This window comes from Cannabis sativa, chromosome 1 (genome assembly GCF_029168945.1).
Source record: "Cannabis sativa cultivar Pink pepper isolate KNU-18-1 chromosome 1, ASM2916894v1, whole genome shotgun sequence".
In the NCBI taxonomy this organism is placed as follows: Eukaryota; Viridiplantae; Streptophyta; class Magnoliopsida; order Rosales; family Cannabaceae; genus Cannabis; species Cannabis sativa.
The window spans coordinates 28,060,455-28,081,646 of record NC_083601.1 but is presented as its reverse complement, the minus strand read 5'-3'; the positions used below and the strand labels follow the sequence as shown (position 1 = coordinate 28,081,646).

The 21,192-nt window shown below is 33.3% G+C and overlaps 2 protein-coding genes and 1 long non-coding RNA gene across 26 annotated transcripts; 2 read left to right on the top strand and 1 right to left on the bottom strand.

Annotated features, from left to right (window-relative positions):
- Positions 1 to 2,164: 2,164 nt before the first annotated feature.
- Positions 2,165 to 5,297, top strand: LOC115706789 (uncharacterized). The gene is made up of 2 exons (XR_004009647.2): positions 2,165 to 2,941; positions 4,908 to 5,297. It is a non-coding gene; the product is annotated as an uncharacterized LOC115706789 (long non-coding RNA).
- A 2,334-nt stretch (positions 5,298 to 7,631) lies between these two features.
- Positions 7,632 to 17,866, top strand: LOC115705625 (uncharacterized). Of its 24 annotated transcripts, none has more exons than XM_061112809.1 (20): positions 7,632 to 8,596; positions 8,731 to 9,279; positions 9,385 to 9,492; positions 9,579 to 11,507; positions 11,588 to 11,704; positions 11,823 to 12,005; positions 12,096 to 12,158; positions 12,556 to 12,627; positions 12,721 to 12,984; positions 13,229 to 13,348; positions 13,696 to 13,755; positions 14,118 to 14,158; positions 14,263 to 14,340; positions 14,431 to 14,515; positions 15,175 to 15,469; positions 15,621 to 15,700; positions 16,012 to 16,128; positions 16,577 to 16,681; positions 16,768 to 16,971; positions 17,208 to 17,866. In XM_061112809.1, exons 1-15 carry the CDS (start codon positions 7,745 to 7,747, stop codon positions 15,301 to 15,303), a joined length of 4,650 nt encoding a protein of 1,549 aa, XP_060968792.1. In that variant the 5' UTR covers positions 7,632 to 7,744; the 3' UTR covers positions 15,304 to 15,469; positions 15,621 to 15,700; positions 16,012 to 16,128; positions 16,577 to 16,681; positions 16,768 to 16,971; positions 17,208 to 17,866. The 24 variants fall into 24 exon arrangements, with proteins under 24 accessions (XP_060968792.1, XP_060968813.1, XP_060968795.1 ...); XM_061112830.1 differs by having other exon boundaries at positions 16,012 to 16,317; XM_061112812.1 differs by having other exon boundaries at positions 15,616 to 15,700.
- Positions 17,867 to 19,314: 1,448 nt separating this feature from the next.
- LOC115705783 (uncharacterized) lies at positions 19,315 to 21,188 on the bottom strand. The gene is made up of 5 exons (XM_061112910.1): positions 20,558 to 21,188; positions 19,855 to 20,137; positions 19,673 to 19,732; positions 19,480 to 19,554; positions 19,315 to 19,362 (listed from the first exon to the last, which is right to left on the bottom strand). The coding sequence occupies exons 1-2, from the start codon at positions 20,943 to 20,945 to the stop codon at positions 20,004 to 20,006; spliced, it is 522 nt and encodes a 173-aa protein (XP_060968893.1). The 5' UTR covers positions 20,946 to 21,188; the 3' UTR covers positions 19,315 to 19,362; positions 19,480 to 19,554; positions 19,673 to 19,732; positions 19,855 to 20,003.
- Between the last annotated feature and the right edge of the window lie 4 nt (positions 21,189 to 21,192).

The window sequence follows — 21,192 nt, the reverse complement described above, 5'->3', positions numbered from 1 at the left end:
GCAATATGTAATTTTGATATGCAATTTATATATGCATATCTTTGGGTGGGAAGGTTAAGCTCGCATGATACAAGAATTTTCTATTCAGCTTTACGTGATTCAACTTCAAATTTTCCAAAACCACCCCAAGGTTGCCATCTAAACACATTTGTAAATTATTAAAGTCTTTATAATTTTTTAATAATATTTTTATATTTTATTTGACAGGAAAATATTATTTAGTGGATGCGGGATACCCACAAATTACAGGTTTTTTAGGACCATATAAAGGCCAAAGATACCATCTTCCACAATTTCAACGAGGTAGCAAACCTACTGGTTATAAAGAGGTATTCAACCAGGCACATTCTTCTCTTCGAAGTGTTATTGAAAGAACTTTTGGAGTATGGAAGAAAAGATGGAAAATATTAAGAGATATGCCTAGTTATCCATACCAGAAGCAAGTAAAAATAGTAATTGCATCAATGACCTTGCATAATTACATTCGAAGGCATGCAAAACGTGATCGACATTTTGAGAAAATTAGAGACAATCTAGATTATTGTGCAAGTGATCAAACTAATATTGAAGATGAAGATGAGACAACTAGAGCTTCAAATTTAAATGAAATGGACAATATCAGAGATTTGATTGCTGCAAGTTTAATAGGACATAATTAAAATATATTCATGTTACATTATTTTTGTTTTATTTAACTGATATTGTCTTTTATCATATTAAATTGATTAAATTTGAATTATTTGTTATGAAGAAATTTTTTAATAATTTAAAAATATTTAATAGACAATTTTTATGTAGGTTTTTTATTATTATTATTAGTAGTAGTAAAAGTTTAACTAATTATTTTATTACCTATATTTTAAAAAAAATATATTATAAGAAAATAATTATGATAATAATAATAAAATAAAAAATAATTATAAATATATTAATATGATGAATTTATTTAAATAAATTAGATAACAAATGTCATGCCTATTTTAGTAATTGTATATTTAACAGCTATTCAATTATTTAGCTTACCAAACACTTATATACAACTTTTCTAACTTACAGCTGTTTTAAAAATATATTTACCAAACACTTAGGTGGTGTTTGGTTCACATGAATGAGCATTGGAATGGACTTGCTATTCCTTAAGAAAGCTCAATCAAGTGTTTGGTTTCTTTATTAGAACTTGAAAGCCCATTCCAAAGGAATTACAATTCACCTAAATTAAGGATTTACTTTTCCACTATAAAATCACTTGAAAGCTAATTCCATACTAACAAAAGTCTATTTTACCCTATCAATCCTCCTCCACTTCTCACTTTTTTTGGATGTTACCATCATATTACTAATTATTTAATATTTATATGTAATTTTATTATTTTATTTTTTAATAATTAAGTTTGAGAATGTGCACATTTCCCTCACATGATAAATATATTTTTTTGCTAAGAATATTATTTATTTGTTCAATTCATAAAATAATGGTAATTTAATAAAATAAATATAATTTTTGAAGAGTAGAGGGTAATTTAGTCAAAATAATAAAAGTTCTATTCCATTCCATACAATACCAAACATGATAATTCTTATTCCGTTGTTGATTCCATAGGCTTTACCAAACAAAAGAATAAAAATTCTATTCCATTCCATTCTTATTCCTATTCCCATTCTCATTCCCATTCCATTTTCACTTAGTAACCAAACGCCACCTTAGTAGTTTTTTCTCCATTCTGTTGCTTTTTCTCACGGACACGGCTATATTTGCTTTTTCACGCAATAGTATACAGGTTAATTGCCCTTTATGCCTTATTATATAATTTTCAAATAATGTTATGTTGGTTATACGAAAATAACTTACATTCTGATTGTTTAGAGTATTAGGCAAATAGTGAAGGCTTGATAAATTTCAAAAGCATGTTTTTGAGAGGAGAATGTAAAGAATTTTATCCAAACTTTTTTTTTTTTGTTTCTTGTAACTTTTATCATTGAGTTTGTAATCTTTTTTTCTTTTGAAATCATCTTTCATATTTTATCAAATGTAGCATTAAGCTATTCTTGGTATGTGTTTTTCATTTTTGAAAATGAATTATCTTTTTTATTGAAATTTAGTATTTTGAATATAAAAGAGTCTGAAGATCAAATAGAGTATTATGCTCAAGAATACTACGACTAGAATTATATGAAAATATCTAATTATTTAATTTGTTGATCATCTAAGAAAAAATAATTGAATATATTGTTGAGAAAAAAATAAATTTTACAATTATTAATAATTAAACAAAAACAGAAAATATTTATTGTTGATCATCTAATAAAAAATAATTGAATATTTTGTTGAGAAAAAAATAAAATTTTACAATTGTTAATAATTAAACAAAAACAGAAAATAATTATTGATCAGTATCAATTTTTTTAGTATGTGTTTTATTTATTTTTAATTTAGGAGTGGTGAATAATTTTTTTTATTTTTTTTTATTTAAGCGTTTATATATTACAATCATGTTTTACTTGGGACTCGAACTTAGAACTTCCAAGACATACACCCACCTATGGCCACTTGAGGCTACCTCAAGTGGTTTTTAGGCAACAACGTGTGACACCCAGCGCAGACGATAATTTTTCTTCCATTTAACTTAAGGAACAATGATCTTACCATTAAAAAAATTAGAAAAATTCACAAATGTATTTTTTTTTTTTTGGAATGACTTCCCGTAAATGTTTAATTTAAACTAATATTGGGTAAGCGTAGGGGGGAATATATGAATAAAAAGCCCTACGTTCGGTAACAATATTTTGTTTTTTATTTTTTTAATTTAAAATCAAAATTGAATAAATTTTGAAAACAGATTTATGTTGATTTTAAAAACATATTTTCTCTTTTGCTTCTTTCTTTCTTGCTCGTTTCCTCTTCAAAAGCTCAAACTATTCCATGGCTTCAGTTATTCAACAAGTAAAATCTCTTCCTCTCTTTATTCCTCTCTCTCTCTCTCTCTCTCTCTATATATATATCTCTCTCTCTCTCTCTCCCTCTCTATCTGATTTTTTTTTCTCTTTTTTTCATTCTCAGATTTGAAAATGAAAAATGAGAATAGCATGATAAGAGTAGCTTGAGAAAGAATTTTTGTTGTTGTAGGTATAATTCTCTTGTCTTTTTTTTTAATCTATAGGGTTTGGAAAGTTTGAAAAAAATCTCTGCTTAACTTTCACATTTAATCTTTGAAATGGATTTTGGATTTAATCTCAAATATAAGATTTTAGGTTTAGTCTCTGAAATGGGTTTTACTTTCTTACCTTACAGTATTATCTCCTTTTGTAAATCTCACCAATTAGAAGTTTAGGGTGTCGTTTCTGAAGTTCTCTGAAATAGGTATTATTAATTTCCATTACCTGATTTTGATATTTGATATCTCTGTTTGTTTTAGATTTTTGGTTGTACTTCAATATCCATCTCTCTTTATTTGATTTTATGTAAGTTTTTTTTGTTTTTTTTTGCTGTAAATAATGATGTATTTTGAGTTTCAAGCTTTTGGAGATTAGATTTGAGTTAAATGAGTTAGTTTTCTGTTTGCATTATGTATGGATGGAGTTGTTCATGTTTGAACTAGTTTGATTTTTAGAACAAATGTTACCAGTTTTATTTGTGATTTTAGTTACTTATTAGTGCTATTTTTTGTCAGATTAGTGCTTGAGGTTGAGTAGTACTAGTAGAGATGATGGTCAATTTGTAGTAGTACTAGTAGTGATGATATCATGATTTGTAGTATCTTAATGATTTGTAGTAGTGGTAGTATTGGTTTGTAGTATCTGAACTAGTATTATTATACTAATTGGATGGGTAGAGAGATTTATGGGAGTGAGCCAATTGGGATTGTAATAGTTGCAGTGACGATTTTGGTATAAACAACACATGAAATCTTATTCTTTTTAGACCGAATAAGAGACTTATTGTTATGTCTCACTAGGCGTTTATCAATTGGGAGAGTTTTAATTTTGTTCTTATACATACTCTTATATGATGTCATAGGCAATTATTATCATAATAGCAAATCGGAATATTCATAAATTTGTTATAGTATGATAAAAATTTGGCAACCTGCATAAGAATTGGTCATTATTATTTTATTGTTTTGATATGTCAAGAAATTAGGTTCTTTTGGTTCAGATTTATTTGATGGGTTCTTATTGATACTAGTGTTTAGGTTAGTCTTTTTTAAGCTTTTGTAATTGGTTCATGTAGATGATGAGTACCCCTATGCAGTTTAAAAAGAACCTAAAATTTTGATAACTACATCCAGGAACCCAAGTGCTCCACAGACACAGTTTGCAAAGGTTGATTTTGGAGCTTCCCACTTAATTATTTTTTATTTTTCTATGTCTTTGTTCATTTGCATTGGTTTGTATCAATCTATTTTGAAATGCTTTATACTTGAATTGAATTTATTTAGTACTTAGTTTAGTTAACAGTAAGACCAGAAGTGAGTCTACATGATATGTCTCACTAACTGTGTAGCTTAACATGTTACAATATACCACAGTTTTTGTTAGCCAGTGATTATTGCTCCTTTGTGATAGAACGATTTTTTTTGTTTTAGAAGTAAGATAGCCATTACGTTTGAGTCAAAATGCTCAAGAATTTCAGAATAGTTAGCATGAGAGAGTGAGCTAACTTGTATAAAGTTGAACAATATGTTTTCACATTGATGTATTTAATTGGTTTGCACAATCTTTATGCATTTCTTCTGTGTTTAATTGTTACTTTTTTTTTATGAATTTTAGGATTAGTCTTGTAATTATATATAGATATACTTTATCAGCATTCTCTTATATAAAAGTGTAAGTTCGGTATAATAATATTTTGTATATTATTAAAAGAAGTAGTTGAAACTATAATCATCATAATCCTGTATTCCAATCAGATTGTTTTGCAGATTGGTTCTTAAGAGATCTATAAAGACGGATGTGAAAAAAAACATATTTTGATAGAGATGAAGACATTCTTGAAGTGCAAGATACTACTATACAAAGTACTCACGAAATTTTGAATGATACTTCAAGAGATCAAATTCGTGAAATGGCTAATGTCTGTGATGAAATTGCTAATCATATATAGAGAGCAAAACAACGATGAAGATAATGAGTAGAATTTATTAACTGTTAGGACTTTTTTAATATTTTTCTTTAAGAGTGGGCAATTATTAGTTCATATTTTATTATGATTTTTGTCGGTTTTGTGTTATAGATAATCACTTTCGTGATTTCAAAATACTTGAATTTTTTTAAAATGTTAATGATTATTTTTTATTTGATTTTTATATTATAATTTTTATATATTTATCTAAAAAATAAAAATAAATAAAATTCATAATTTTTTAATTTAGAAAAAGCAAAAAAAAAATTTGTCCTTTTTGTTTTTAAAAATAGAAAATAAAAACGGTTAAAAAAAATACTTTTGTTTTATGTTTTTAAAATTAAAAAACAAAAATAGTTATTGAACATATTTTTATTTTTTAAAAATAAAATTTTGAAAACAAAAAATCTAGGGAAAAAAACAAAAAAATACAAAAAAGGAAAAAAAATTACAAAAATACTTTGGGCCGGCCCATTAAACATTTATACAGTCCACATACAAATATTTACAAAAATACCACATGCACTAAGCCTTCAGCTGTATTGCAGCGAAACTACCATGAAGATGAAAATACGCGATCGTTTCAAAACCGCAAAACAACCAAAATGAAACCAAAACGAGAAAAATACAACTATTAATTCGGCAAAATCAACTCGGAAAAGAATACCCGTAATGATCTAAACTCGAAAATGACGAAAAAAATCAAAAACCGTGAGAAGAAACTGAAATTACACATTTGTTTTCTATTTTATTCGATCAAAATAACTCCCCCTAATATCGAAATTTATATTCATGAAATGTAGATCTGTAACAAACAGATCTGAAGCTCCCACTAAATCCAAAACAATGTATGATGTGAAAAATTTAAAAAAAAACCTCATGAATAATACATCTACGTTATATACAAATTGCATTTTGATTTATTTTTTGCTTTTGGTTGCCTTATAGTTGCATTATCGTTTTATGATAGCTTATATATTATGCAAGAATTTAATTTGGATGGGGACTAAGAAATAAATAGTTATACATAAGAAGTTTTGTGCGCAAATAGTTGTATATTAATTTTATAGTGAAATACCATATGCAAGTAGCAAAACTATAACAAAACTACAAAACAACTGTATGCAAGTGCAAATAGTTGCCTTATAGTTGCATTATCGTTTTATGATAGTTTATATATTATGCAAGAATTTAATTTGATGGGGACTAAGAAATAGTAGTTATACATAGTAAGTTTTGTGCAAATAGTTGCATATTAATTTTATAGTGAAATAACATATGCAAGTAGCAAAATTATAATAAAACTACAAAACAACTGTATGCAAGTGCAAATAGTTGCCTTATAGTTGCATTATCGTTTTATGATAGTTTATATATTATGCAAGAATTTAATTTGATTGTGACTAAGAAATAGTAGTTATACATAGTAAGTTTTGTGCAAATAGTCGCATATTAATTTTATAAAATAAATAACATATGCAAGTAGCAAAACTATAATAAAACTACAAAACAACCGTATACAAACTAAAATACAAAGAAAAACTCTTTCGAACATCAACATCCATGATAAATCTCATCATACCATCGATGATATAAAAATGGGACTCACTGTGTTAATCTAATCTATTAGCTTTGCCACCTTTACTCATAAATCTTAATCATGTTTGTCCTAATACTTTTCTAATATTAATTTTATAACTCTACTCACGTCAATACTACTATAAGCATGAATTAGATCGTTTTCTTTTCAAGCATGTAATATCATCGTAATTGTTTCTTATTATATTATTTTGTTATCTAATTATTTCGACGTGGCTTTGAAGCTCAGTCCAATTCCGAGAATGAAAATGACATTAAAATTGTACGAATTTATTTGTACATGCTTATATCGCCTGAATGGCCTAGTCAAAGTCTTCTTTTGTCATGAAAGTATTTCGAAGTTGAAAGTTAAACTAATAAGTTAAAAAGATTTAATTAAAAACTCGAAATAAAATTAAAAATAAAAAGGAAAGAAGAAAAAAAGAGAAATGAAATGATGGATTCGATTGATAGAAGTCAATCCTAGACCCTAAGCAACAATATATAAGAAACTAGCTTTACAATTAAAAATTAAAAATAAAAAAGAAAAGAAGAATTGTTATGGAAAAAAAAATTAAAAATTAAAAACTGAAAATAAAATTAAAAATTAAAAATTAAAAACTGAAATAAAATTAAAAATAAAAAATTAAAAACTGAAATAAAATTAAAAATAAAAAGAAAAGAAGAAAAAAAGAGAGTGAAATGATGGATTGATTGATAGAAAATGAAAAAAGAGAGGGAAGAGAGTAGAGATTTCGATTGATGATGATACGAATGACGACTAAGTGGTATTTGTGTAATAAAACCAACTTTGTAAGTAAAAATGTAGACATAAAGTGTAGGTTATTTCAGGTAATAAAATCGCGCAAAAAATAGATTTTTCATGTAAAAATTTCAAAAATCTATTCCTATTTTTCTGTTTTTAAAATTAAAAAATAAAAGTATAATTAAATGGGGCTGATTTTATAAATTTATGATTTAGTGCTCCGGGTCTCTTTCTGTTCCTTCCTCTGTCTGTATGCACGAGGCGAACGTCGAGCATCGAAAATGTCGAAACCAGAGCTGAATTCCCTTCCGAACTCGCTCGCAACTCACAACCAACTTGTTGACAAACTAACATCCCACATCTCTCTCTACCACTCTCACTCTCGCCTTTCAGATTCCAATTCCAATTCAATCTCTAATCCCAGGTCCTCCATCCTCAAATGGTTTTCATCTCTCACTCTCCACCAGCGCCAGGCTCACCTCACGGCCATCGACTCCAACTTCATTCAGATTCTCCTTCAGATGCTCGGTACTATTCGTAGGCGCGGCCATGGATTCTTCATCGTCCTCCCTGATCTCCTCTCCGGCGACCTCCCAAGCATCTGCTTCAAGAGGTCGCACGGTCTTCTTTACAGGGTTTCCGAGTCGAACCAATCAGAGAGGTTGATTTTTGAGTCCACGCGGCTATTTTCGTCAACAGAAGGTGAGACGATCGAGGAGTGTTCGTCGTCGGTGAAATGTTTGAATACGTTAACTGTGAGCGAGGAGTTGGTTGAGAATTTGGATCGATTTGTGGAGGCCATGGATGTAGTTTCGAATGGAGCTTTTTTGAGAGGCGAAGTTAATGAATTGGGTTCGAATTGGGTCGAATTGGAGTGGTTGAAGGAAAAAGGGTATTACAGTATCGAATCTTTTGTGGCCAATCGGTTAGAGGTGGCTTTAAGGTTAGCGTGGCTTAATAGTAGTAATGGGAAGAAAAGAGGGGTGAAATTGAAAGAGAAAGTGAGTGCTGCCGGTGTGGCGGCAAATGTGTTTTGGAGGAAGAAGGGTTGTGTAGACTGGTGGGAAAATTTGGATGCTTCAACGAGGAGGAAGACTCTTTCTGCGGTTTTGGGAAAATCAGCGAAATCTTTGGTATCTGTTATAATTGATCATTTTGAAGTGTTGTGTTTTCTTTGTTCGTAGCAGCATGTTTCATTGATTTTTTTTTTTTTAGTTATGATGCCTTTTATTGAAATGTTACTGAAGTTTGAAACTTTTAATTTCAGTGTCGTGAGATTTTGAAGGCTTCTTCTAGTGCATCGGAGGATGAGCTTTGGCTCTTCAACACGGGAGCGGAACGACCAATGAGGTACAAGTACTCTACTGTAAATACGAGAAAGACTATCCCAACACTTGCAGCTGATGTTGAATTTGGGTCAAATGTTGTTCCAGCTTCTCTTTCTGGAAAACCCGCTTCCTTATCCAATGCCTTCAGTAGTTTATTTGTGCTTCTTGATATTGTTACGATGACTGCAGCACTATGTCAGGATAATGAATATGATAAAGGGAAACTTTTCTTCAGCACAATGAGTTCAATTTGTACCATTTCTGATTTTATACTTAGAAAAGTGCGAGGATTTCTAATGGTTATTTCGCTTGATTGCACTAAACTTGAACTTATAGCAGAAGAAAACGTTAAGTCCTCTCCTATTAAGTCCAAAGGAAAGGTTGGTGCTTGTAGCAATAAGAAAAAGGGGAGGACCCGTAATACAAAGAAGCTAAATCTTATTTCAGGGGGATGTGTTACTATTGATTCGCGTGAAAAACATCTCAAGGTATCTTCTTGCTCCCTCTTCCTTGGCAGGTTTTCTGTAGTAACTTATACAGACAACGCATGTTGAGAAGAGTTAGTCTTAACTGGTAACTCTTTGTTATGCCAGGCTCTTGGATGTACATTGTCTGGTAAAGAGAAGTCAGAGTTGGATGAGCCCGAGAAGACACCTGATGTTGATCAGGGGAAGGATATCTGCAACGATACATCATTAAAAGTAGAAATTGTTGCACTAGTTGTTTAATTTGGTTGTCATATCTTCTTGATGGTTTGAATAGTTTATGATTGTTATCCTGTCATCAGGAACCTGCCAAAGCAGTTAGTGTTGGAAAAGCTCAATCCGCTACAAGGAAGAAGAGAAGAGAAAAAGGGAATAAGAAAGTAAATGTCTTCAAGAATCCAGTTGAATGGTCCAATTGTAAACGACCACTAATGGAAGCTTCCTCTTTATCCGTTGTTTCTCAAGATGAGGCAGCAACTTGTCCCGTGTCTGTTCATTCAACCTTACAGAGTGTTTCAGGTGAGAATTCAGCTGAGAATGATACCCCTCCATCAAACACAATTTCATCTGGTTCTGTAAGTGGACCTATCGTGGATGACCAAACCACCAAAATCATTCAAGAGAATGGTGGACTAGAATGTTATCAGTTAAATAGAAGTTTTACGGAAAATAATACCTTAGAAACTATAAATCATACAGTAGATTTGAAAGCAATATCTTCTTCTTTGCATACAATGGACACCAATGCCTCCGGGGTCCAAGATAGTGATACCAAGAAATCTTTACCTAATAGTGAAATTGATGAAAAATCAGTTTCGCCAGAGAAACCAATCAGGGTTTTTGATATTAAAGAGAAACCCATTTTAAATCTAAAGCAAGAGACTAGACATGTATTTGATACATCAACTTCACGTAGTTCAGATGGCCTTCCATATGAATGGCCTTTTGTGGCTTCTACCTACTATCCACCTGTTTACCCACATCTCCTCCCTGCCACTGATCGCTTGCATCTGGATGTTGGTCGTAATTGGCATCACCACTTTCATCAATCCTTTGTACCTGCATTACATCAGAGGAATATTGAAGGGGGCTGTAACCCAGTTTTGTCTCGAAGATTGCCCATGAGTGTAGATTGGCATCCAATGGTTCGTGGTGCTTGTGGGTTGGCTCCATCGCTGGCTCGTAATTATGACTCTGGGTTCATCTCAAGATGGCATTATCCTCAGGCTTTTACTATTAATGGAACAACCATTGATGATGAAAGGAAGCATTCTGGAGACCAAACTGACCCACCTGATTTAACAAGTAAGCAAGAACTATTAGATGACTGGGACAGCCAGATGTCAGAAGATGAAGTTGATGTTCATGCAGTCTCAGGGATAGATTATAACCAATACTTTGGTGGTGGTGTGATGTACTGGAATTCTTCTGATAATCCTGCAGGAGGATTCTCTCGCCCTCCTTCACTGAGTTCGGATGATAGCTCATGGGCTTGGCGTGAAGCTGACATGAATAGGGCTGTTGATGATATGGTTGCCTTTTCTTCTCCATATAGTACAAATGGTTTGACTTCACCAACTGCTTCTTTTTGTTCGCCCTTTGATACTTTGGGTCCAGCTCAGGCCTTAGGCTATGTTATGACTGGAAATGAGGTGCCAGGCAAGGTGCTTCATTCGCCATCTGCAGCGACTGATTCAACAGTTGAGGAGGATGCGTCTAGATCATTAGCAGAGCTATCTGTTGATGTTGAAGGGAAGACAGGAGATTTGCTTCCTTACCACATTTTACCTCCAATCATTATTCCAAATATGAGGAGGGATAGGTCAAGGTCTGAATTCAAGTGTAGTCATGATGTTAAAAGTCCATGTGTCCCTCTCACTAGGCGTGAGCAACCTCGGATGAAACGACCACCATCACCAGTCGTGCGTTGTGTTACACGTGCTCCACGACCCCCTCCTCCACCCTCTCCTGTGAGTGAATCAAGGAAACACAGGGGGTTTCCAACTGTTAGATCTGGTAGCTCTAGCCCAAGGCATTGGGGTATGAGAGGTTGGTTCCCTGATGGAGCTAATTTGGAGGAAGCTTGTTTATACAGGGATGGAGCTGAAGTTGTTTGGCCATCTTGGAGAAACACTACATTTTCAGGCCACTCAATGATTCAACCTCTTCCTGCAGCTTTGCTTCAGGATCGGCTGATTGCTATGTCGCATCTTGCCCGTGATCAGGAACACGTAATTATAGTCTTTATAACACTTTTAAATCATACTTAACAAAACAATCTATTCTAATGGATGGTTTTAACATCATGCAGCCAGATGTTGCTTTGCCCATGCAGCCAGCTGAATTGCAAAGCTGTCCTTCACGAAAAGCCTCTCTATCTATGATGCACAACCTCCTCCATGATGAGATTGACTCTTTCTGCAAGCAGGTATGAAGCTTTATGCTCATTATCATCTCCATTATATTCTTTCCCAATGCTAAAAGTATATAGTTCCCATCTATCCATGTGATTTTACTTTTTTCATCGGTTTTTGTTTAATCACAAGGTTGCTGCACAAAATCTGGGTAGAAAACCATACATAACATGGGCAGTCAAGCGGGTTACGCGGTCTCTTCAAGTGCTGTGGCCAAGGTCCAGGACTAACATATTTGGTTCTAATGCAACTGGTTTGTCTCTTCCTACCAGTGATGTAGACCTTGTGGTTTGTCTTCCTCCTGTGAGGAACCTGGTAAAGTTCACTTGATCAAATTGCTTATTAAGCTCCCTTATTTCTTTTATTATGATGAAAGAAATAATTGCTGAATTAATATTAATGTAGGAACCAATTAAAGAAGCTGGAATATTGGAGGGTCGCAATGGTATCAAAGAAACATGCCTTCAGGTATTTTGGCACGTTGGCAGAGTGTAAATGGCTATTGTGAATTTGTAAAAGAACTAATGTTGATGCTGTGGTAGTGATAACTGATAGCAGTTTGAGACTGATACTTGTGCTATAATTGTTGGTTCTTATTTCTTAGTAGGATGAATTTTAAGGTTTTAGGCTTGCCTTGAACAATATAATTATGCATGCTCTAACTAGTTGGAGGATATTTTGAACTAAATTGTTTTTTTGTTTGACAGTACATATATTTGTTCGAGTGGTGGTCTTTTTTATAAGCTGGATTCATGTTTTTATCAAATAAATCAAGTGGTCTCTATATATGTAGGCCTGTTTGTGTTTCTCTGTTGTTTTTAATATTTATAAAAACTGTAATATTTTCATGCTTGTGTTTCCCCAGCATGCAGCCAGGTATCTAGCAAATCAGGACTGGGTGAAAAATGATTCTCTCAAGACTGTGGAAAATACAGCTGTAATTCCTAATTCCTATTTTTATTATGATTATTATTATTTTAGGCTTTAGTTTTTGCTTCATCTTCTAACCACTTTTCCTTGTTACTCTTAGATACCTATTATTATGCTTGTGGTAGAAGTTCCCTGTGATCTCATTGCCTCGTCTTCATCTAATGTACAATCACCAAAAGAAGAACCTTCTCACTTGTCTTTGGAACAAGGTTCTAATGTGCATGCTGATGTGGTTGTTTTAGAAGAATCTGCTTTGCCAAAATGCTCACAGATGAACAATGATACTAAGAAGGATTCAATATCAGTTCGTCTTGACATAAGTTTCAAATCTCCATCACATACAGGACTCCAGACGACTGAACTGGTACATTTTAATTCTTCTCTGTTTGTGAATATATTACCTTTAACTTCATTATTTGAACCAGATAAATCTATATGAAATTTGACCATGTGGTTTTATCATTTTTATCCACATGGGAATAAATTCACCTGAATAAGATGTATGGCAAAGGTGCTACATTGAGTTTGCAATTATTCTTTGGGTTTGATTTGGCATTTTTGCTCTAAGTTAAAGAGTGAATCTTTTATGTCGAATTTGAAAATTGCAGGTTAAGGAGCTGACTGAGCATTTTCCTGCGGCCATGCCTCTCGCTTTGGTACTTAAACAGTTTTTGGCAGATCGGAGCTTGGATCAATCCTATTCTGGTGGTTTGAGCTCCTACTGTTTGGTGAGCTATGCTGAACTGCTTATTTCTTTGGATCAATGTATCTTATTAGAAAAAATGTAAAGTAAATAAATTCACAATCTAGCATAGCTAATGCAATTAAGGATGGGTGATAAGCTTAATGCAAGATGCTAGAACTGCAATTTTTGTGATCAGATTAGGGATTCGTATATGATAACTCCTTGTAGAAGTCATTTTCAATGTTCTTTTGGTTAAAATAGTTTGCACCTTGAACTTTAAGAACTGCTTCGACTGATTGATCAGAAAACCAGTTAATGTAATCCTACTTATTTTTTCGCTATTGAAAGTAGCTTTTTCCTTCATCTATTTAATAGTTTTCTTTTATACAGAGTTTGCTAATTACGCGTTTTCTTCAACACGAGTATCATCTTGGCCGACCTATAAATCAAGTAAGCTATTTAAACGAAGAAAAAAAGATTGTTATCTTTTGCTTTTTGTGGAAGCTATTTTTCTCCTGCTAGCCTTCTGATGACGGTCTTATTATTGGTCATAAGTGGACAGCAAATAAACATGGACATGAATCACAGAATTGTTGCCTATGTAGATTATATATAAACCGAATCACACTATATACTGAAATAATATTTTTGACTGGACCCATTCAAAACTAAAATTAGTCATCTATCTTTTCTTTTTGGAATATTAACCATCTATATTTTGAGTTAATATTGGATGTAACTGCTTGATTTGGTCTTTCTGCGTAATCTATGTTTTTCATGCTTCTCTAACTGTTACACTATTTATCTCTCAGAAATTTGGAAGCCTTCTAATGGATTTTCTATATTTCTTTGGGTAAGTTGTTGATTTCCTTTTATATGTTACTTAATCAATTGGTACTGTTACTTAAAAAGCTGTTTATTTATATTTATATTTATGGTATAAATTTTATTGTCCAGTAATGTATTTGATCCTAGACAAATGCGAATCTCAGTAAGGGGAAGTGGAATTTATATCAAAAGGGAAAGAGGTTGTAGGTAATGCTATTATCTTTCACTTTCTTTAATCAGTAGACATTGTTATGAATTCCCTCTCTTAGTATCTTGATGATGTACTTTGTGTTGTAGCATTGATCCGATACACATTGACGACCCCCTTTTTCCAACTAATAATGTGGGAAGGAATTGCTTTAGGATTCACCAGTGTATTAAGGTAATCATCAGGTCCTTGTCAGTTTTATTATCTTGCTGTTGTTATTTAGAGCAAAGACAGTAAAAGCTCTGTTGTTTGACATTGGAAATAACTTTGATTTGACATTTACAAGAAATGTTTTTCAGTGTCAGTGTGTTGTGTGTACACTCTAAATGTTCTCTGTCATATGATTTAATTTAAATTTTTACTGCATTTCAAATTACTCACATTATAAAAGTCTCATGTATCTTATCTTACTATTATAAAGGTCTCAAAATGGTGTGATATTTAATGGACAATTCTACCCCTTGATATTGTACATAATTCACATTGCTAGAGAACAAAGTTTAATATTTTGTCTTTTACTAACTCATCTACTTTTTAGAACTCTGTTAATTCTACCCCTTGACATTGTGTGGTTTTATTACTGGAATTCAACTCCAACTCCATAAGAAACACAAGAATGCAAACTATGTGCTTTATTAATATATAAACTAATATTCTTGTAACAATTTAAAAATGATGGTTTTTTTTAAGATTTATTTATTTATTAGTAATTAATCAGACTCTTTAATAAGTTAAGCACGTGCAAGCTCTTACTAGTATATATATATATATATATATATTTATGTGTGTATAAATGTTTAAGTATTTGACATTAAGGGTAATGTGTGATGTAGGCATTTTCAGATGCCTATACTATTTTGGAGAAGGAGCTTGCTACCCTATCCAGTGATGATGATGAGTCGTGTTCGAAACTGTCCTGTAGACTGCTTCCAAAAATTATACCAAGCATTGTATTATCATAAGGTTCTTTCCTATGAAGCAATCTTCTTCGTATTGTAAGGTATTATATCAACTGTTTCCTTCTGAAGAATTGAAACAGTTGATTAGAAGAATGTTGAAAAATTCACTGGAAGGCCATATTCCTTTTCATACTGGACTCCTGTTTTTTATGAGCAGAGCGGAACCAAAGTAAGGGTTGCTTAATGTTCTGTGTCGAACTTAGGTAGAGTTTGATATCTGTGTTCTTTATTATTACAACCTGCATATTATAGTCTCACTTTTTCCTTTTTGACATTTTCACTTGAGACATGAACTCGGTTTGTTGTCAACTGAAGTACAGATTTGACTTCCTTTGTAAGCTACATGAGTTGAAGCAAAATGCATACTTGTCAAGGAATAGATGGCCAAAGCTAATTTGCTGTAAGCTTGTAACTCTTTGTTGCATAATATTTTTAAACCAGAAATTTTACATTCTAATATGTCAATTGAGACATTGATGGTATACTTTTTTGAAGGAATAAATTATGAAAATTAAAAATGCTGATTTTGATCTAGTGTATCTTTATTTGAATGTGAATGCACATGATGTGAATTGTCTGTTGTTGTTGCTTTAACTGATTCAGTGAATATCATTCATGGGTGGATGTCCTGTATCATTTTTATTTGAAAATTACATTGGAAAATTCATATTTTTCTTGTTCTTATTTATTAACTTTTTAGTAATTTGACAGATTCATCTGCAGGAATATGTCCGGAAAAGAAAGTTCTATACAAATTAATATCTGGTCTTCATACTTCAATAACAATCCACATAGCTTTTGATTACCTTTTGGATGAATACCAGTCAGGTTCTCCTGCTGCCTCATAATAATTAACCATGGTGTTTTATCGATGCTGACATCAGCTTTAGTTGTTGTGATTAAGTTTGGGAGATATAAAGATTGTTGCAAAAATAATGTCATCAATTCATACTCCTGCATTCAACAATTTAATACGAGGCCTTCTTGTTCAAACAAAAAATGGATGCTGGTTAGGAAGTTAAGCCTAACTTTTTCACACACTAATTTTTTTGGTTACTATTTTGCATTTTAAACATGATCTTCTGTCACTACTTTGCATAACAGAAAACATGATCAAATTGTAATTTTTTTCCTTCAATTTCATGATTGCACATATAATATTTTAGGTGCAACTATAAATTCTGTTTTTTCATTGTAGGACATTTACAGAAACAGTAGAATAAATCCGTATTATCTAATGGGATGAGGATTTGATTATTTTTTAATATGGTTTCAGTGGGGTGAAAATGTGGAAATATTATATCACCGTTTTCTTAAGTACCCAGATCGTGTCCAGAACTTGTACTTCACATTCCTTTTTGTTCTCCGAGCCATGACCAAAGTGAGCACTTGTTGGCCCTTTTTTTATGCTCCAAATTATAGTTTCTTGATTCTCTTAGTCAGTTTTTTCTTGATAACATGTTGCAGGCAGCAGATTATCTGGAACAGGCTGAGTCTGACACTGGTAACAATTCAGAAGACTTGAAAACACAGTCTTTAATGAAGCAGCTACTGTACAGTCGTAAACTTCAAGCTGCATGTCCTCTTCCCATTTGATGAAGCAAAGTTGTGGCAGGGCCACAGTGGACAACAACTAAAGCAATAAATTCAAAAGCAATTCAGAAATATTAGGTTTGTCTTTGAACAATTTTATCTTATTACTACCTTGTGCTTGTTTTTATGCTTAATACTACAATATAAGAACAATGTTTTAATGAAATCCAAATCTTACAAACGGCATTTAATTCGCCAAATGTATTTCTTACATGAATTTCAATAATCTCTAAGTTTTCAAGGTTAACAGTTCGCTTCCTTAACTATGGTAAGTCAGTTCATGCACTCACCTAGTTCTAAGCACTTTGATGCAGTTTACAGAATTCTAAGGTATCTAAAGGGAACACTTGGAAAAGGCCTCTTATTCAAATCACAAGGGCACTTAATCGGAGTTTATACCGATGCTGACTGGGCCGGAAGTATAGTTGACAGAAGATCTACCTTGTTCGTTCATTGGTGGTAATCTAGTTGCTTGGCGAAGTAAGAAACAAAATGTGGTGGCTAGAAGCAGCACAGATGCTCACGGCATGTGTGATATTATATGGATAAAAAGACTTCTTGAAGAGCTGAAGTCATCATATTCATCTCTTGTAAAATTGTATTGTGACAATAAGTTAGTGATTGCAATTGTTTATGATTCAGGGGTTTCATGATCGCACTGAGCACATGTTGAAGTTAACAAGCACTTTATCAAGGAAAAGATGAGAATGGCCAAGTGAGCTTGCCCTATATTCTTACTGAGTGGCAGACATCTTTACAAAAGGATTATGTAAAAGATCAACCAGCTTGAGGGGAGTGGGAAAATCTTTTCTGTTTGGGAATTATTCTTGTATAGCTGTATATTTGATTGTTATTCTGAGATATTAGGATAGTTAATAGAATTTTTTCTCTTATATATTGTAATTATTTATTTTCCTGTACTTAATATATACACGGTTTGTGTATACAGAAAAATAAGATAGCAATTACCCAATATTGTCTTAACTTGAATTTCAATAATCTCCAAGTTTTCAAGGTTAACAGTTTGCTTTTTTTTTTTTTTTTTTTACTACAGTTCCCTTATCTATGGTTGGTCTTTTTGTAAGTGAAGAAACTGTAGGTTTTCAAGTTGGGATAGATTTCTCAACGTGGGTGACTCGAGTAGACATTGGGTTTAATTCTTTCTGGGTAGGAATTCAGCTTCATTTCCGATGATAATGTTGCTGCATTTCTGAATTCTGTGTATTGCTAATAGAAATCATGACCAAGTATTGATTTATTTCCATGCGTATAAAGGACAAAATTCAGATATTCATCTTACAAGTGGAAGTCAGTATGAATGCACATCCTTCAAATAAAATTCCTTGGTAATTTTATGCACAAAACATATATATGGTGGTGCCATTTACTTTAAAGAACATTTACGCACATGACATTGTCGAGCTCGTTGTCCATTCTAAGTTTTTTTACTCGGCTGTGTGCCGTATTTTGGGGCAACATGGTTCTGGTGTTACTTTTCAGAATTGAGTTACCTCAGGTTAGGCCATAATACCTGCACAATATTTATTAACTAGCCAATTTTAACTCTGTAATCATGTTTTTGCCATACTAAATCATTTTATACGTGGTTTTGTGGTACTTAGAAGAATGGGATAAATCATCTGACGATGAAGGAGCTGGGTATCTTGAACATTGCACATTCAAATAAGCTTGGGGAAGCCTGCAGCTACGGTTTCTGGAGGATGAAGGAGAAAAGAGAGCATTGGGGATGGCTATCTGAATGCTTTTCCATGAATTAGACTCCAAACAATGCCGGTTTCTAACATCTGAAGAACCCGTAAAAACTTGAGGAGCCATTGTTATCCAAGTCTTGTACCAGTCTATATTCTTCAAATTATTTGGTCTGCTTTGTTTCCATGGAGCTGATGAGTAGTGCTTCGAAATAACCTTATACCAGAGTCATTACAATCGTCCCCAAAGTGACCGATTTTGTGCAGTTGCATAACATTATTGTAACTGCAGTTTTCCAAATAATTTCACAAAAATAACAATGTCAATTATCATGTTCTTCAGGGAAAAAATCGATGTCCTTGGGTGGTCCCCTTCGCAGTCTTTCTTGTAGATCCACGTTCTTCGGGAGTACAAGTTCAGTTCCCTCGCCCGACATAGAAAAATATCTCTCTAACACCATCTGTTACTCCCCAACAACCACCATATGAAATAACGTTAAGAAGAAACCAAAACTTTGCATTCCTTTTAAAAAGAAAATTAAAAGGGTTGCATACCATGGCAGCATAGGCATCGCTGTTGTTTTGGCGAGCAGACTCGGTGAGGCCCCTATAAATAGTTTAAGCTATTTTACTTGACAATTTCAAATGACAGTTTAAACTTTTGATTTCTAAAAGTAAAGAATGAGATTACATGTTTATCATTCTGTCAACAGCTTCTTGTGTAGTCCCATGCTCATCCAGCAGGTACACTCTCCATCCCCTTCATTTCGAAAAGAGAATTTAAGTTCAGACAGTTGAGACTCATCAGTATAGCAAAATATGCTTCTCAACCCAAGTGAATTAGCTCCATAAGAGAAAAAGAATGAAAGTGAATAACCTGTAAGCAGCTCGAACAGCAAGCCTCCCCGCAACACTCCGAACTTTGTTCGACTGTGGCGTCTCCTTGCCATCACTGGATTTCGGAAGCCCAATTATGAATTCATCAGCTTCCTACATTTTTTTCTTTTTCTCAGCAAAAAGATTACAAAATACTACTTTCTAGATTTTAGTTTTCAAAGAACTCATTCTACCTGCTTTTGTGCAATCTCAAGAAGCTGCATCTCAAGTTTATCTCCCCTCAATTTCAAAACCTATCCAAATAGTGAAAATGAGACACCAATATCAATACCTTAACAAATACAATATATCATTTAAACAAACAATAATGATGGAAAAAAAAAAAAGACATGGAATAATTTGGAGAGGTAATTACAGTGAGAGGACGAACGGAGAAACCTTTGCTGAGAGCAACTCCGGTGCGAGACATTCCAAGGTCTACCCCTAAACTGAACCCTCCTCTCCAATCTGGTTCCCTCTTCCGCCGCGCCGCATTCGGCCAAATTTCATCTGCCGAAATTGCCCTCACTCTTCCCTCCTTTTGGACCTTAAGAACATGCTGAGAGAAGGGGGCATTTTGGGGGTTATAAAGAGGAAACAGTGACGGAGTTGGTGTTGGCAACAGTTGCTGCGACCACATCCCGGAGAATTAGAAGAACCTACCAAGAAAGATTTAATTGAGTGTTTATTTGCTGTTGTGAAGTGAAGATGTATTGGAATTTGCATTGGACTGCCTTAGCCACTAAACGACGTGTTTTTCTTTTAACCAAAAACGACATCTTTATAGTTCGAAAAGGTTGTTTTGTTTGTCGAGTAAAGATGGTTGTTGTTCTTTTTCTTTAGGTAAAATCACTTGAAATTGAAACCATGAAAATGACTATCTATGCTGGAGAAATTATTAGAGGAAATTAGTGGCATATGTACACACATACAAACATGTATGTTTTGTATAATTGTATATTCCTTCATTAATAATAATTGAATGAAAGAAAAAATAACTTCATTAACAAAAAATAAAAGGAAAATTCTTGAATTTTAAAAAATTATTATCACCACTGTTAATTAATCAGAATCAATACAAATATGTGCGCCGCCGACCCCAATATTCTCGGCTCCATCAACGGCGACACCAGCACGGCGGACTGAATCGAATAAGGGCGAAATCATGAGGCGGTAGTGGGCGGGGCGAGAAAGTTCCTCGCGAAGGTCGATCTGTACGGCGGTGACGCCGATTTCTTTAAGACGAAAGGCTAGCTTCTCACCAACGCGGGAGGCGATCTTAGCGTCCCAGAAGTTGTGTGAACGAGGGAATCGGTTGAGCTTGGCGCGGTAGTGGGACAAGAACTCCTGCTCGGTGGAGGAAGCCATAGCTACGATCGAAGAGGAGGAAGGGCTCGTCACTTGAGCCGTGATTTTTCGACATGAAAGGGCCAGGCGAAGGAGGTGATGGTGGCTTGCGCTGGACATTGCGACTGGGAAATGGGAACCGTAATTTTTCCTATTATTGTTATTATGTTTTTGTTTGTTAAATGTATTTTCTTTTTATTATTCTAATATATTTTATGGAGAAGGAATACAAAAACATGCCTGCACGGTGTCATGTGTCATTAGTTTGTTTGTGAAAGTAATTTATTTATCAACAAAGAAATTGGGTGTTTGGTGTTTGTTGTAATCAGATTTGAGTGTGGAAAGGAAAAGAGGGTAAAGAGAAAGA

Excerpts from the sequence above, each read along its gene's own strand:
- LOC115705783 (XM_061112910.1), bottom strand. The coding sequence starts at position 20,945 with ATGTCCAGCGCAAGCCACCATCACCTCCTTCGCCTGGCCCTTTCATGT. Across the intron at positions 20,138-20,557 it reads GGTCGGCGGCGCACATATTT|GTTCTTCTAATTCTCCGGGA; the intron begins GTATTGATTCTG and ends CTTTCTTGGTAG.
- LOC115705625 (XM_061112801.1), top strand. The coding sequence starts at position 7,745 with ATGTCGAAACCAGAGCTGAATTCCCTTCCGAACTCGCTCGCAACTCAC. Across the intron at positions 9,280-9,384 it reads CGCGTGAAAAACATCTCAAG|GCTCTTGGATGTACATTGTC; the intron begins GTATCTTCTTGC and ends TTGTTATGCCAG. Across the intron at positions 14,341-14,430 it reads AAAAGGGAAAGAGGTTGTAG|CATTGATCCGATACACATTG; the intron begins GTAATGCTATTA and ends TTTGTGTTGTAG.